At 42.4% G+C, this 16,773-nt stretch overlaps 1 protein-coding gene across 1 annotated transcript in view; it reads left to right on the plus strand.

The window, feature by feature from the left end:
- Nucleotides 1-16,773, plus strand: part of LOC135477765 (E3 ubiquitin-protein ligase ubr3-like) — a 64,522-nt gene that overhangs the window by 621 nt on the left and 47,128 nt on the right. Inside the window, 13 exon segments of the mRNA XM_064757967.1 lie at nucleotides 277-495; nucleotides 2,055-2,268; nucleotides 3,818-3,954; nucleotides 5,343-5,383; nucleotides 5,385-5,490; nucleotides 6,765-6,871; nucleotides 8,713-8,830; nucleotides 10,426-10,494; nucleotides 11,154-11,287; nucleotides 12,309-12,537; nucleotides 13,102-13,281; nucleotides 14,305-14,438; nucleotides 15,850-15,942. Coding sequence (XP_064614037.1) covers nucleotides 277-495; nucleotides 2,055-2,268; nucleotides 3,818-3,954; nucleotides 5,343-5,383; nucleotides 5,385-5,490; nucleotides 6,765-6,871; nucleotides 8,713-8,830; nucleotides 10,426-10,494; nucleotides 11,154-11,287; nucleotides 12,309-12,537; nucleotides 13,102-13,281; nucleotides 14,305-14,438; nucleotides 15,850-15,942 — 1,781 coding nt within the window.

Consider the following 16,773-nt stretch of genomic DNA (forward strand, 5'->3'; position numbering starts at 1 on the left):
GCGACAGGAGAGTTCGCCAAAAATGAAATATGTGTGAACTGACTTTGTGGAAGATTTAATGCTAATTTGTGACTTTATTTCTTCACATAATACATATTTGATGCGCATTAATTATGATGAAGACAAATGTTTTCGAAACCATTACGTTTGACGATAAAAATTGTGACCTTTTAAAGAAATATATATTTATTAGGACAGTAAAATTTTTATGTGCAGCGCACTCTGTGTAAGTGGAGAAATATAAAAGGGAGTTAACTCTGTCTAAATTCTCCTTAGTAACATCAGAAATGGCGGCACAGGTTCTGATGAAAAGGGGGAAGAGGACTTTAGCAACACAAATCAAAGTAGAGTGCTGTCGACAAAATGGACAACAGTTAAAGGAATTGTTAGACTTTCTCCTGGCTCCCTCGCGGCAAATAGATGATTTTGAGACGTTGGATTGGTGCAGATGGCTAATAGCTGGTGGACACACGTTCGACGAATTCTCCAAAACAGGTGTCAAATTCTGAAATAGGCTACTTCCTTTTTCTGGTTAAGAAAACTAGTTTACTTAATTATATGTGAGAAAATGTGAGATTCTGATTGCACTTGTATTTGTGTCGCTTACAGTGTTTGTAACTATGAAGCCGATGTCAAGGCTGTGTTGAATGAAAATGGTTTGATGACAGTTTGCAGCCTCTACAACAACAACAAAACAAACATCTTTCACTATTAGAGAACTGCTATTCACTGCTGATAACTGCATGTGCTTTAACAGTTGTGATCGCCGCATTAATTACTTAGATCGATGTTAGAACACTTTGTTATGATTGTGATTTTGTGACATTTTTTTTAGTACCATAAATTGAGACCTACAAGTGTAAGTTATGTAACACAAGTAGCCTAAAGCGAGTTGTTCAGTTGTACAATGTTAGGGGCCTCCATGGCCGAGGGGAGTTGTTCAGTTGTACAATGTTGGGGGCCTCCATGGCCGAGTGGAGTTAGCATGCCAGTGTGGCACAGTGACCCAGAAGCCTCCCAGCAGCTCATGCTGGCTTCCTCTCCAGCCGATGGGAAGGTCTGTCAGCAGTCTGTGGATGCTCGTGGATTTCTCACCCTGGGGCTCTGCTTCGTTTCCTCCCACAGCTGACCGCCGTTGTGTACGGGGTAAAACACAAATCAAAATGAACAAAAAGTTGTGCAATGTCCATTTATGATTGGTCGTTGTCTCCCACCAATATGGTGTACTTCACCCGTCACATAGAAGGTTTTCCCTGGGTGCTGCATGTGTCTTAATTCCCCCACCCATAAAACTGATTAACAAGCCCATAAAATTCTTGAGTATCAAATTAAACATCAATTCATAGTTTTGTGCACCTGGGTTCCTTGCAAGAAACACGAAGTGATAAATACCATTGAGCTAAGTGGGCAAAATGGTGATTTTTGCCTATTCCTAAAGTTTGAAGAACTATAGGACATTGAAAATATCACATCTAAAGGTTATATACATTCTGATTACTTTTTCTGCTAACATTTCTTTCGTGAAAGATATAGTTTTCTTTATTTTTCTTGCTAAAATCTTCTTCAATGCCCATCTCACCTGGGTTAGATTAGTTTTGTTTTCACCTCAGGTACTTTAGTCATGTGAGCAAAGAGTGTGCTGATGATTGGTTCAGAGCAGCTAGGACGCTCCAAAACTATGAATCAATCAACCCGTTATAAAGGTCTTCATGAGTAAATCCCTTTCAGTTTCATGGCTTAAGTCGTATACCTCAGATTTAAATAGCAAGATGTGAAATTAACATTTATGTTGTGATTGGTGTTGGCTGTCAGTTGTTTTCCTTTTGTCTTTCTTTGTAAATCCAAGATGGTCTGAGGTTACATTCTTAACTGTATTGAACAATGACCCATGGAAACTCAGTTTCTTCCCATGCCTTCACATCTAATTTTTGCATATATGGAAACTCCAGGTCTGAAATATATTTTATTATTTTATTATCAATATAGGTATAATCTTTTGTATCATTATAAGCATAGACCACAGAACATTATACTGACCTTATCATTATTCACAGTGCGACAGTATGACAACGCTGCCACCTGCGGCTTGGTCTGGACAGCCAATTTTGTGGCGTACCGGTGCAGGACGTGTGGTGTCTCTCCATGTATGTCCCTGTGCTCAGACTGCTTCCAGGCAGGCAATCACGTAGGCCATGACTACAACATGTTCCGTAGCCAGGCAGGTGGAGCCTGTGACTGTGGCGATGTTAGTGTCATGAATCCCGATGGGTAAGTTAATAGACAAGTCAGATGGGAATTTATTATATTATATTTATTATGATGGTTTTCATTTATTAATAGGTCTTATCCTTTTATAACTCTGAAATCATGCCTATGATGTACACATAGGCGGATGGCATGCTATGGCAACATTGTACGTGGATTTTAAACTTAGGGCGGACCATGAGCAAGCATGTAACCAGTCAGAATCAAAATTATTGTAAAATCAAACTCAAAACTAGGTCAACTGAATGCTCCATTGCTTACACATGCTCTGTATGTCTGTTTCATCATGATGTCACAATTGCTTTCACCGAGAATGGAATTACAAGTAAGCATTCATGTTGAACAAACTTAGATGGGTGGTCTTTTACCATTTCCAAGAATATTTCACTTATTTAATGGCAGCCAGCACTATGGTGGGAGGAAGCCTGGCAGAGCCCAGGGGAAATCTACAACCATCGGCATAGTGCTAGCAGGCATTCCCATGTACGGCCAGAGAAGGAACTAGCATGAGCTGGATAACTTATGTAGTTAAGGTCACACTGGATAATACATAAGTACTAAAATTGCAGAATACAATGTAACAAATAAATATAACCCTAATTATTTCAAATGAGAGGTGGAAACAGACCAAAGGGCCAGATCCATTTTGTTCTGATGTGCATGGTAAACCTAGAAGTGAAATATTAATTCTTACGCCATAGAATTCTTGGCCATGGGATGTGCCATAGTAAAACTAAGAACTTGATGTAGCATCTCTCAAGCCCACGTCCATCTATATGGCAAAAAGGCATTACTTGATGTCACAGTGCAAACTGTTGAGTTCCCGGGTGATGAAAATGAATTATAATTAATTAATGATTGTTTGGTTAAAAGTGATGACATGATAGCACTTTTAAGTTTCTGTGTGTGAGTGTTTTTGCTGTGTAATGTTGGCTGAACAACATTAATACAAAGAACCCCCCCCCCCCCAAAAAAAAAAACAAAAAAAAAAACCTTATATTAAATTTTGCATAACATGCTTTCACAATACAATATATACAGTATTTAGGTCTTGGTCAGGGGTCGTCTTTTTCCTTTGAAGTCGGCTGTTAGAGGAAGAATACTAAATACATGTAATAGTGGCTTGTGTCCATCTTCATTGTCTCTTCTGCTCCTTACTACAACAATTAATGTTACGCAACAAAGGGACACCACTCTGCACGCAGTCATGGCCTAGACATCCTTACAGACTATGAGTTTACGATAATTATAAATGACCTACGATTTTCTCTATGACCAACTTGCTCATATTGTCTGATTTGTCTTGAGTTGCATTGATCTTGGTGTTCATCGAGATTTCTTCAGATGGTAGCATAATATTCTAGTGGGAAAATGTACATTTCAGCACAAACCATCGTAATATTTATAATTCATATTGACATTTATTTTGCCTATAAAACAATTTATAGAAACTTGTTTAGGGGTGAAATTTTAGTTCATTTACCTCCTATAAACCCCAGTGTTCAGTATTTCACCCTGTAGCATAAATGTACATTTATATTGGTTGCTGCAGATTTTGCCCCCGTCACGGACCTGATCGAGTACCCAAACACACCCACTGCCCTGATGATCTGCTCGCTGTGGCAGAAGTCATGCTTCCCAAGGTGTTCCTACGTCTGGTACATCACCTCAGAGACAACAGTAAACCAGGTCAGCCCTACTTTTATGTGACGTGTTATGATTTGTCAATGCATATACCCACGGGGAACATAACCTGCCTAAAACTGAGTCTAAAAGGTGTGCTATTTTGTTCTTCTCTCTAAGAGATCACTTTTTAGCTCGCCTGTACAAAGTAAGTAGAGGTATTATGAGAGGGAGGTCAGATGCTGTCAGTGGCAGTGGTGGTGTCACAGATAGTCAACCGTCAGTAGCAATTTGCCTATCAAAGAGCAGTGGAGTTTTGTACCTTATAACTCAACATTTCCTCAGCCATTCAGAGGGTTGCAGTTGCCATCGATAGTACATAGATTGCCAAATGCAGTTCACGATTTGCATATCAAAGACCTCTGCAGTAAATTTGTGCATGAACTCCACACAGTGTTTTTACCACTGCGATGAATAAATTTGCAACTCCATAAAGCCACTGCCCTGCAATTCTTATGCGTACGATAAACAGTCATAATTGTGATGGTATGATACTTATGGCTTTTCTTGTTGATTTAATGTCAAGATCTAAGCACTATATAACTAGAGAATAATATCTGTGCATGGCAGTGTCAATCGCTCTACTTTATTTTGGTGGTAGAGGTCAATATTTAAATGCATGACATGACTTGAACATTCTGCAGTTTTACGGACTGCTCAATCAGGCGAGCTATGGGTATTCTCTGAATACCTTGTTTTTTATGGTTATACTCATAATGCAAAGACTTAGTTCATAGTCACCGCAGCATAACGACAGAGAATGGTGTATTTCTGCACAATGTGGAACTCACCTGTTGTATAGGCTGGAAGTGTGCCCACATTCACCGTATACCAGTCTCCACTGTTCTCAGGGCTTTAGTGTCAATCATTGATGGATTTACAAGATTTATTAGCAGAGAAAGATAATCTGAATAGCTAGTTCCATTAGACAATAAATCCATTCTCAAAAATGCAATTTTGATTAATTACATAACTTCAAATAGTTAAGCCACAGCTGTGACAAATCTAGGCAAGTCAGGATATGATTAATGTACTGGAGTTTCAATTGCTTTGAACATATTTTTTCCCCCATTTTTTGTCCTAACCAATGGTTAAATGACGTGCGCACATGTTGCCCACTGTTTTTGTATTTATTTGCTCTTAATTGTAAATTTGATCTTACATTTAAATCTAATGAAATAAAACACTTTAATAATGAACATTATTTTCATTCCGAACATTATTCATTATTACATTTACGAACCAAGGAGCACCATTTAGTTTATTCCTGTAACAATTTTGTTTTTGTTGTTATTGTTTTCACAAACTGACGTTATCAAAACCAACATTTTCTCCTGGTTCAGCGCATTGTCAGCTTAAACTGTAAATTAAACACATACATTGATTGTTTGCAGAGATGATGGGCACGTATCAGATTGTGATGCAGGAGGCCGAGGCGTTTTCTAGCCTTCCTGCACAGTCTGAGTGACATGGGCGCTGCCATGAGGAAGGTGATTACTCAGGCCCTCACTGACGAGGGACAATACAAGACATTCACGCAAGGTACAGGCTGTTGGCTTCTGTTGTGACACAACCAACCTTGATGGCTCAGTTGGTAGAGCTTCCGCTTCTGGGGCGGTAGATTCAGGGTCAATCCTTGTGGGGTTCCACCTAAGACATTAAACGAGGAAGTTGTACCTTTCTCGCTTGGCGTTCAGTACTAAGGGGAAGTGCAAAGACTGCTTGACACGTATCAGTATGATGACTCTGGTGGGTCAGCTTACTTGCCTTCGATAATTCATCTCAGTGAAGCAGCACTAGATAAAGGAGTGGTGGAAATCCATCCTGCAACAAGGAGGCACATCACATGAACTCTAAGGACTCGGTCATCATATGATTGAAAAATTGTTAAGTACGACATTGGCACCGACTCACTCACTGTATGGTGACAATATGGCATAGCATCCTTATACCTCAGTTTGCTTTATGGGAGTGAGCTACAGTGTATGGCAAAGAGCTTGTCTTTCAGTTTGTATTGGTTCAATCCCAGCCTTGAACATGGAATAGGGGCTTTCATGGCAGAGGGGATTAGTACACCAGCACAGCTCACTGACCCAGGAGCCTCCCACTAATGCAGTCGCTGTGAGTTCAAGTCCTGCTCATGCTGGCTTCCTCTCTGGCCGTATGTGGGAATGTTTGCCAGCAACCTGTGGATGGTTGTGGGTTTCCCCCGGACTCTGCACAGTTTCTACACCCCATAATGCTGGTTGCAACCGTATTAGTGAAATATTCTTGAGTACAGTGTAAAACACCAATCAAATAAGTAAATAATAAATTTAACATGGAATTGTGAATTCCCTGCTCTCATTGCTCGTGGAGAATTGAGTGGTTGTTTGTGAAATCTGATGTTTTGCTGAAGACGTCTTGTAATTCCACCACTGTTTAATTATGTCTTTCCAAAAATTTTGTCAGTAAGTTGCTAAAAAGTCAATTTACTGACATTTTACTTCTTTAAAACATCTGGGCTCCCAAACTGATCCAGCTGTATTGAAACTAACAAGTAAATGTACAAAAGTGTGACTGTGTATCAATAAAAAGTTATGTTTTCATACAAATTTCTTTCTTCACAGATTTTAAATCTCTCCGAAAGCATCATTTTTGAGTTGCATTTCATACAAACAAAATTTATGTATTACGACCATGTGGACCTATAAAGTTTGGGATAAGAATTTTCTTCTAGATAGATACCCTTACAGAGTTACTACTGACCAGTAAATATAAAGTCTTGCTTTGCCTGTGATATCATGTATCTAACCCATGTGTTGTTTTTCCTCTAGTGGAGGAGAAAGAGGATGGCTCTAACATGTACTATGTGAGCAGCCAGAATAACTACCAGACAGCTGTCAGCATGATGAAACACCCGGAAGGCTGGAGGAGTATGAAGGTAAGGGTCAGTGTGGCGAAACACCCGGGGAGGCTGAAGGAGTATGAAGGTAAGGGTCAGTGTGGTGAAACACCCGGAGGGGCTGAAGGAGTATGAAAGTAAGGGTCAGTGTGGTGAAACACCCGGAGAGGCTGGAGGAGTATGAAGGTTAGGGTCAGCATGATGAAACACCCGGAGAGGCTGAAGGAGTATGAAGGTTAGGGTCAGTGTGGTGAAACACCCAGAGAGGCTGGGGGAGTATGAAAGTAAGGGTCAGTGTGGTGAAAACACCCAGAGAGGCTGGAGGAGTATGAAGGTTAGGGTCAGTGTGGTGAAACACCCGGAGAGGCTGGAGGAGTATGAAGGTAAGGGTCAGTGTGGTGAAACACCCGGAGGGGCTGAAGGAGTATGAAAGTAAGGGTCAGTGTGGTGAAACACCCGGAGAGGCTGGAGGAGTATGAAGGTTAGGGTCAGTATGATGAAACACCCGGAGAGGCTGAAGGAGTATGAAGGTAAGGGTCAGTGTGGTGAAACACCCAGAGAGGCTGGGGGAGTATGAAAGTAAGGGTCAGTGTGGTGAAACACCCAGAGAGGCTGGAGGAGTATGAAGGTTAGGGTCAGTGTGGTGAAACACCCGGAGAGGCTGAAGGAGTCTGAAGGTAAGGGTCAGTGTGGTGAAACACCCGGAGAGGCTGAAGGAGTATGAAGGTAAGGGTCAGTGTGGTGAAACACCCGGAGAGGCTGAAGGAGTATGAAGGTAAGGGTCAGTGTGGTGAAACACCCGGAGAGGCTGGAGGAGTATGAAGGTTAGGGTCAGTATGATGAAACACCCAGAGAGGCTGAAGGAGTATGAAGGTACAGGTCAGTGTGGTGAAACACCCAGAGAGGCTGGAGAAGTATGAAGGTTAGGGTCAGTGTGGTGAAACACCCGTAGAGGCTGGAGGAGTATGAAGGTAAGGGTCAGTGTGGTGAAACACCCCGAGAGGCTGGAGGAGTATGAAGGTTAGGATGAGCATGATGAAACACCCAGAGAGGCTGAAGGAGTATGAAGGTACAGGTCAGTGTGATGAAACACCCGGAGAGGCTGGGGGAGTATGAAAGTAAGGGTCAGTGTGGTGAAACACCCGGAGAGGCTGGAGGAGTATGAAAGTAAGGATCAGCATGATGAAACACCCAGAGAGGCTGAAGGAGTATGAAGGTTAGGGTCAGTGTGGTGAACACCCGGAGAGGATGGAGGAGTATGAAGGTAAGGGTCAGTATGATGAAACACCCGGAGAGGCTGAAGGAGTATGAAGGTAAGGGTCAGTGTGGTGAAACACCCAGAGAGGCTGGAGGAGTATGAAGGTAAGGGTCAGTGTGGTGAAACACCCGGGGAGGCTGAAGGAGTATGAAGGTAAGGGTCAGCATGATGAAACACCCGGAGAGGCTGGAGGAGTATGAAGGTAAGGATCAGCATGATGAAACACCCGGAGAGTCTTTAGGAGTATGAAGGTAAGGATCAGCATGATGAAACACCCAGAGAGGCTGAAGGAGTATGAAGGTACAGGTCAGTGTGGTGAAACACCCGGAGAGGCTGGAGGAGTATGAAGGTAAGGGTCAGTGTGATGAAACACCCGGAGAGGCTGGAGGAGTATGAAAGTAAGGATCAGCATGATGAAACACCCGGAGAGGCTGAAGGAGTATGAAGGTTCGGGTCAGTGTGGTGAAACACCCGGAGAGGCTGCAGGAGTATGAAGGTAAGGATCAGCATGATGAAACACCCAGAGAGGCTGGAGGAGTATGAAGGTACAGGTAAGTGTGGTGAAACACCCTGAGAGGCTGGAGGAGTATGAAGGTAAGGGTCAGTGTGATGAAACACCCAGAGAGGCTGGAGGAGTATGAAGGTAAGGATCAGCATGATGAAACACCCGGAGAGGCTGAAGGAGTATGAAGGTTCGGGCCAGTGTGGTGAACACCCGGAGAGGCTGGAGGAGTATGAAGGTAAGGGTCAGTATGATGAAACACCCGGAAAGGCTGGAGGAGTATGAAGGTAAGGGTCAGCATGATGAAACACCCAGAGAGGCTGGAGGAGTATGAAGGTAAGGATCAGCATGATGAAACACCCGGAGAGTCTTTAGGAGTATGAAGGTAAGGATCAGCATGATGAAACACCCAGAGAGGCTGAAGGAGTATGAAGGTACAGGTCAGTGTTGTGAAACACCCGGAGAGGCTGGAGGAGTATGAAGGTAAGGGTCAGTGTGATGAAACACCCGGAGAGGCTGGAGGAGTATGAAAGTAAGGATCAGCATGATGAAACACCCGGAGAGGCTGGAGGAGTATGAAGGTAAGGGTCAGTGTGGTGAAACACCCGGGGAGGCTGAAGGAGTATGAAGGTAAGGGTCAGCATGATGAAACACCCGGAGAGGCTGGAGGAGTATGAAGGTAAGGATCAGCATGATGAAACACCCGGAGAGTCTTTAGGAGTATGAAGGTAAGGATCAGCATGATGAAACACCCAGAGAGGCTGAAGGAGTATGAAGGTACAGGTCAGTGTGGTGAAACACCCGGAGAGGCTGAAGGAGTATGAAGGTAAGGGTCAGCATGATGAAACACCCGGAGAGGCTGGAGGAGTATGAAGGTAAGGATCAGCATGATGAAACACCCGGAGAGTCTTTAGGAGTATGAAGGTAAGGATCAGCATGATGAAACACCCAGAGAGGCTGAAGGAGTATGAAGGTACAGGTCAGTGTGGTGAAACACCCGGAGAGGCTGGAGGAGTATGAAGGTAAGGGTCAGTGTGATGAAACATCCGGAGAGGCTGGAGGAGTATGAAAGTAAGGATCAGCATGATGAAACACCCGGAGAGGCTGAAGGAGTATGAAGGTTCGGGTCAGTGTGGTGAAACACCCGGAGAGGCTGCAGGAGTATGAAGGTAAGGATCAGCATGATGAAACACCCAGAGAGGCTGAAGGAGTATGAAGGTACAGGTCAGTGTGGTGAAACACCCTGAGAGGCTGGAGGAGTATGAAGGTAAGGGTCAGTGTGATGAAACACCCGGAGAGGCTGGAGGAGTATGAAGGTAAGGATCAGCATGATGAAACACCCGGAGAGGCTGAAGGAGTATGAAGGTTCGGGCCAGTGTGGTGAACACCCGGAGAGGCTGGAGGAGTATGAAGGTAAGGGTCAGTATGATGAAACACCCGGAAAGGCTGGAGGAGTATGAAGGTAAGGGTCAGTGTGGTGAAACACCCGGAGGGGCTGCAGGAGTATGAAGGTAAGGATCAGCATGATGAAACACCCAGAGAGGCTGAAGGAGTATGAAGGTACAGGTCAGTGTGGTGAAACACCCGGAGAGGCTGGAGGAGTATGAAGGTAAGGGTCAGTGTGATGAAACACCCGGAGAGGCTGCAGGAGTATGAAGGTAAGGATCAGCATGATGAAACACCCAGAGAAGCTGAAGGAGTATGAAGGTAAGGGTCAGTGTGATGAAACACCCGGAGAGGCTGAAGGAATATGAAGGTAAGGGTCAGTGTGGTGTAACACCCGGAGAGGCTGGAGGAGTATGAAGGTAAGGATCAGCATGATGAAACACCCAGAGAGGCTGAAGGAGTATGAAGGTTCGGGTCAGTGTGGTGAACACCCGGAGAGGCTGGAGGAGTATGAAGGTAAGGGTCAGTATGATGAAACACCCGGAGAGGCTGGAGGAGTATGAAGGTAAGGGTCAGTGTGGTGAAACACCCGGGAAAGGCTGGGGGAGTATGAAGGTAAGGGTCAGTGTGATGAAACACCCGGAGGGGCTGGGGGAGTATGAAGGTAAGGATCAGTGTGGTGAAACACCCGGGAAAGGCTGGGGGAGTATGAAGGTAAGGGTCAGTGTGATGAAACACCCGGAGGGGCTGGGGGAGTATGAAGGTAAGGGTCAGTGTGGTGAAACACCCGGGAAAGGCTGGGGGAGTATGAAGGTAAGGGTCAGTGTGATGAAACACCCGGAGGGGCTGGGGGAGTATGAAAGTAAGGGTCAGTGTGGTGAAACACCCGAAGAGGTTGGAGGAGTACAAAAGTAAGGGTCATTGCGATGAACACTTGGAGAGTCTTTAGGAGCATGAAGGTAAGGGTCAGTGTGATGAAACTCCTGGAGGGGCTAGAGGAGTATGAAAGTAAGGGTCAGTGTGATGAAACACCTGAAGAGGCTGGAGGTGTATGAAGGTTAGAGTCATTGTGATGGAACTCCTGAAAATGCCGAAGTTTGCAGTAATTTGCATGTATTGTTTTTTTTTGGAAGTTTTAATATACAGTTATGTATGATTTTGATATCTGATTTCAGATGTGCCAGGTCTGAGTCAGCACCTACAACACAACTGTTTACTGGATGAGTTAGTGTTCTGGATGGTCAAGTATGAGTTCCCACAGAAGATTGTCACTCTCTTACTCAGCCTCCTGCCTGATGACCGCTACAAGGTGAGTTGCTGCCCGTATTTATCTGACCGCTTCGCTGGCTTAGTGGTTAGAGTGATCATGTCCTCGTCATGAGACCCGTAATCAAATCTGGATCGGGTAATACGGAAGATTTTAAAAATGGTACATTTTGTTGCCTCACTCGGCGCTGATCACTGAGAGGGTACAGCATGGAAACAGGACTGGTTGGCCCGGTTTCAGTATAATGTGACTGGGTGGGGTGTCATGTCTGGGGTGTTTTCAGTGTGATACTTCTATATGATATGGAGACAGCACTTTGGTGGCATGGACTCACTATGGCACAAGAAGACACAGTATATGTAGACACACCTAATGACTCCTCTTCATCGTCACATGACTGAACAAATGTTAAATGCCATGTAGAACCCCAAGCATGCATACATATTTGTCTGTCTGTCTGTGAGCCTGTCCACCAGTACATCTGTTTAACAGCAATTTTACAGAAAAGAGTAGTGGATGGATTTTTTATGAAATTTTGGTGGTCTGGATCTGAATCCAAATCTACATGCAGGATTTTTTAAAAATGATTCTTGACCATTCTAGAACGGCAGCTGATAGTATAGTCCCGCTGTTTTTGTGGCCTGTAATTTATTACTTGTCTGGAAGCTGCAAATTATAGTTTTGCTTTTAACATGGTTATGATTTTTCTCCAGGCTCTGTCTGGTTTCTTCCCATCACAGTGCTGGCCGAAGTTGTGTATAAAGTGAAATATTTCTGAGTATAGAGTAAAACTCCAAACAGTCAATTAAACAAACAAATAAGTTTTGCTTTTTTGAGCTAAGCTTCCATATTATACAAAATTTTCAGTTTAGCAAATTTATTAGACAATCAAGAAGTACTACATACGTGTGTACCAGTGTCTCAAATATGCTGAGAGCTGCATGTTGAAGTTTTTCTTATCTTATGTGGTAGATACGTGCATAAAGATGAAAGAGCCCAGCGTGCGGACTGAAGGCTAGTGTAATCACACCTGTAACACTTTCTTGTTTATTTTGGTATGTAGGAAGCTTTCACGCGTTCCTTCGTCAGCCATTATAGCCGGATCTCCCTAGTCCTGGTCAGCGCGAATGACCGTCTATCCGTGGCTAACAGAGTTGTCCACATCAGCGTCCAGCTCTTCAGTAACGAACTGTTGTCAAAGAAAATGGCTGATGAATTGAACTTGGTGTACATCCTGGTACTTAGCCTGACAAGAATGATAGAGTACATGTTGTCTGACAGCTGCTTACAAGGTACTGTTCTTGATACAATACAACAGTGTTTTGAGGTTTGTTCACAAGGTAGCATGATATCCTACTGACAAAATGTTCCAGTTATATTTTTTAGCATTTATATGATTCTAAAAAAGCACTTTGGTGATTTTACCTTTTATTCTCTTTTGAGAAGATATCTGAGTTTAAAAGGACGAAGAATGATTAAGTACATGCAAGCTCTTTGATAGCTTAATTATGAAGTTCAGTATAAATATGCATGTAGTGTTACATATGTATTTACATATGTAATGTGAAAATATGACAGAGTATGTTTAAAGATTATAAAGAATGTTTGGTATTACCTTGTTCAATTATGGTCCAAAATTCCCTCCACAGTATCTTACTGGTTTTTATTTTATTCCCTGTAAAGGATGTAAAAAGATATTTATAGTGAAGACCTTATTTGGAATTCATGTGAAATGACCTTTCAGACGGTTCATGCTTTATCTAAGGTGCAGACGTAGGATACCCTTTTAGTACAGTCACAAAAACTTGCCCATCCCTATGTACTATAAATGCACCAGGTTGTTTTTGTTGTTGTAGATCCAGACCATAATTTCCACATGGTGGTTGACTGTGGCCAAGCTGCAATGAAGGACCACTGCTATTGGCCAATTGTCAGTGACCTTATCAACCTCCTCACACACAAGAGTATTGCAGAGAGCTTTATGTTAGATGAACGGCTGATAAAACTCTGGCTTGAAACTGTCACATATTTCCAAGGTATTTAATCTTTAGATGAAAAGATGTGGAAAGTTACTTGTAAATATGCTCTTGGCATATATCGTTTTTATATAACAATACGCCATATGACAGCATGCTGTTTATATATAAACACGTGTTAAATCTAAGGTATGATAGAATTTAGGTATATACAAATATAATTAAAATTCTGGTTTAGACGTTTTTTAATCTTTCTCTCCTTATTGAAAGATAAATCAAAAAAAAAAAAAAAAAAATCGAAATCCATGTTTACAAATAACTTTTCACATTCTTCTGAAGTTTATCAGTCGTATGTTTTCTCCACGTTTCAACATTGGTCTCCTTGCTCCGGCAGTTTGGAGACATATGAAATGTGTGCTGGCAGTGAAGTGTTGTTACACACATTATTGTGGTACAGTCTTAGACCAACCTGTTAAAGCTGGAGCCATGATACTCGTACATAGATATGTAGCTTAATGAATAAGACATTGTGTGCTAACATCTAACAGCGGTCCTTTCTCAAAACCCTGGGTATTTTCCTGTCCGCACTTAAAACATCCCTAGCATTTCTTACCTGGCACCTTCCCTATCATCGATCTTTAGCCGAGAGGATCGCACCTTAATTGGGCCACAATGGGCTTCGGTTACTATCATATCAAGCATTTCCCAGCAAAAACTTCAAAGAGACAGCCATGTTTGCCATCTGTAAACCTTGTGCGCACGAACATGGTGTGGAGCAGACTGTTCTCTATGACTTGGATTTTTCTGGCTGCTTTTTGTCTTTAAATGGCAGATTTGAGCGGAACAGAAGCCAATTTTGGTCCAACAAAAGTGCGACACTCACTGCTAGGGATTCCTAATTGAGGAAATGTCGGGTAGAAAAGGCTATGGAGGCCCTAAATGCTGTTTGCAAAATACGCAGCATTTTGGAAAGGGCGTCTTATCAATAACTAACCCATAAGGCTAGGATGTATTAAAGTATGTACGTATATATGTTATCATGCATGTATGCATTTATAAGTGTGTATAATCCTCTCTTTGCAGGAATGAACTTGAATCAAAGGGAGCTAACTCAGCATGTGGAGTTTGAGCCTGACACCTACTATGCTGCATTCTCAGCGGAGCTGGAGATTGCCTCCTCTCCTATGTGGGCATTAGCCAGCCACTGTAAAGATAAGGTGGGCAAAATTGACTGGGTTATCTCCCCTGTGTTATGGAATTGTCAGTTCAAGATTTCTTCTATACATGTGGAGGGCTCACCAATTAAAATTTTTGTTTTACCAGCAGAATGAAGCTTTTTGCAATGTCAGAAGAGGGTTTAAAAAATAAAAACTGAATCATCTAATTTGTGGGTAATATGGCCTTTCCGTTGATGTTCAAACACGTTTACATGATGATTCATCACAAAGCCTAAAAATAACCCTGAAAATCATATGAAAGAAAACAAGAAAACGTGAAGATGACGGAAATAAAAAGATGGATTTTTAATTTAAGTTTTATTCCATTTTAGGAGTTTAGTCTGTATTATGTGCCAGCAGGCTGTTATTCCACCCGTAGTCTGTATTCTGTACCAACAAGCTGTTGTTCCATCCTCAGTGTGTATTCTGTGCCAACAGGCTGTTGTTCTGTCCTCGGTGTATATTCTGTGCCAATAAGCTGTTGCTCTGTCTTTAGTCTGTATTCTGTGTCAATAGGCTATTACTCCATCCTCAGTGTGTATTCAGTGCCAACAAGCTGTTGTTCCATCTTTAATCTGTATTCTGGCTATTATACCAACCTTAGCCTGTATTCTGTACCAACAGGCTGTTGTTCCATCTTTTGTCTGTATTCAGTGTCAACAGGCTGTTACTCCATCTTTGGTGTATATTCTGTGCCAACAGGCTGTTATTCCATCATCAGTGTGTATTCTGGGTCAACAGGCTTTCGCTCCATCTTCGGTGTGTATTCTGTACCAACAGGCTGTTGTTCCATCCTTAGTCTGTATTCTGTGTCACCAGGTTGTTACTCCATCCTTAGTGTTTATTCAGTGCCAACAGGCTGTTGTTCCATCCTTAGTATGTACTCTGTGTCAACAGGTTGTTACTCCATCCTTGGTCTGTATTCTGTACCAACAGGCTCTTGTTCCATGCTTGGTTTGTATTCTGTGTCAACAGGCTGTTACTCCATCCTTAGTCTGTACTCTGTGTCAACAGGCTGTTGTTCTGTCTTTAGTCTGTATTCAGTGTCAACAGGCTGTTGTTCCATCCTCGGTGTATATTCTGTGCCAACAGGCTGTTGTTCTATCTTTAGTCTGTATTCTGTGTCAACAGGCTGTTACTCCATCCTCAGTGTGTATTCAGTGCCAACAAGCTGTTGTTCCATCTTTAGTCTGTATCTGGGGTCAGCAGGCTGTTGCTCCATCCTCGGTGTATTTTCTGTGCCAACAAGCTGTTGTTCCATCTTTAGTCTGTATCCGGTGTCAAACAGGCTGTTACTCCATCCTCAGTGTGTATTCAGTGCCAGCATGATGTTGCTCCATCATTACATTCTAATGTCGATAACCTATGACTTAGTGAAAAATAGTGTACATGCTCTTCTCTGTGTGTTCAGTCTACTGCAGGGCAGACTAAGCAAATCATCAGGACATGCATTGAAGCTCTTCAGGACTGGTTTGATGCTATCAACTGTAAGGACTCTACCAAGGTATGACATTATTAGAACATGCATGGTAAATGACTTAAATTTTCTCCTCAAAAATTGTAATTTTTGAGGCAAATAAATGTCATAAATTTTGACTTTGTTGTTGGAATTTACTTTTATCTTGTAGGATATTGTCGTACCTTCCAAACAAACCTTATAACACCTTTCTAAGATCAATGGAACTCTCAGTATCTGGCAAAATGTGCAAAATTTTAGGTCAATTAGTACAGGGGGTTCCACACTTTGCTTCGTATACACTGGAGTTGGAAGAAATGGTAGTATGAGCTGATGTCATTGGGAATAGTTTCTACCACCAAAACTGTTTTAATAATTGTAACAATCAAACCGATTTAGGGCACTTGCAATTATGCGGAAACACTGGTGTCGTCATCTTAGTGTAATCAGTTACATGTACTTGACATTATTCGCCATTATTGTCCTTATGTGATTGGTTTCTATAGGCTGGCAACATCAGTGTTTCTGCAGAATCGTAAGTTCCCTTGAGCAATCAGATTATTAAACCATGGACGAGATGTTTGTAGATTTCCCCTGATTTCCCCCATGTGTGAGGCCTGATGATAATGAGTGGTTCGCTGACGACCATTTGTCTGCCACCAGTAAGGTGTACATTCAAGCTCATGTATCTGTATGTCAGAAGTTTGTCAGTAACTTACCAGAGGTTGGTGGTTTATCATGGACACTCAGGTTTCCTCCACCTGTAAAACGGACTGCCATCATATTCAGTGAAAAATATTCTTAAACAAATATGAGATGAATAAATCAGTAAATTTTTGTCCAGTGGTTGTTGTCAGTAGGTCAGAACTCCTAAGTAAC

Source organism: Liolophura sinensis, chromosome 11 (assembly GCF_032854445.1).
Source record: "Liolophura sinensis isolate JHLJ2023 chromosome 11, CUHK_Ljap_v2, whole genome shotgun sequence".
In the NCBI taxonomy this organism is placed as follows: Eukaryota; Metazoa; Mollusca; class Polyplacophora; order Chitonida; family Chitonidae; genus Liolophura; species Liolophura sinensis.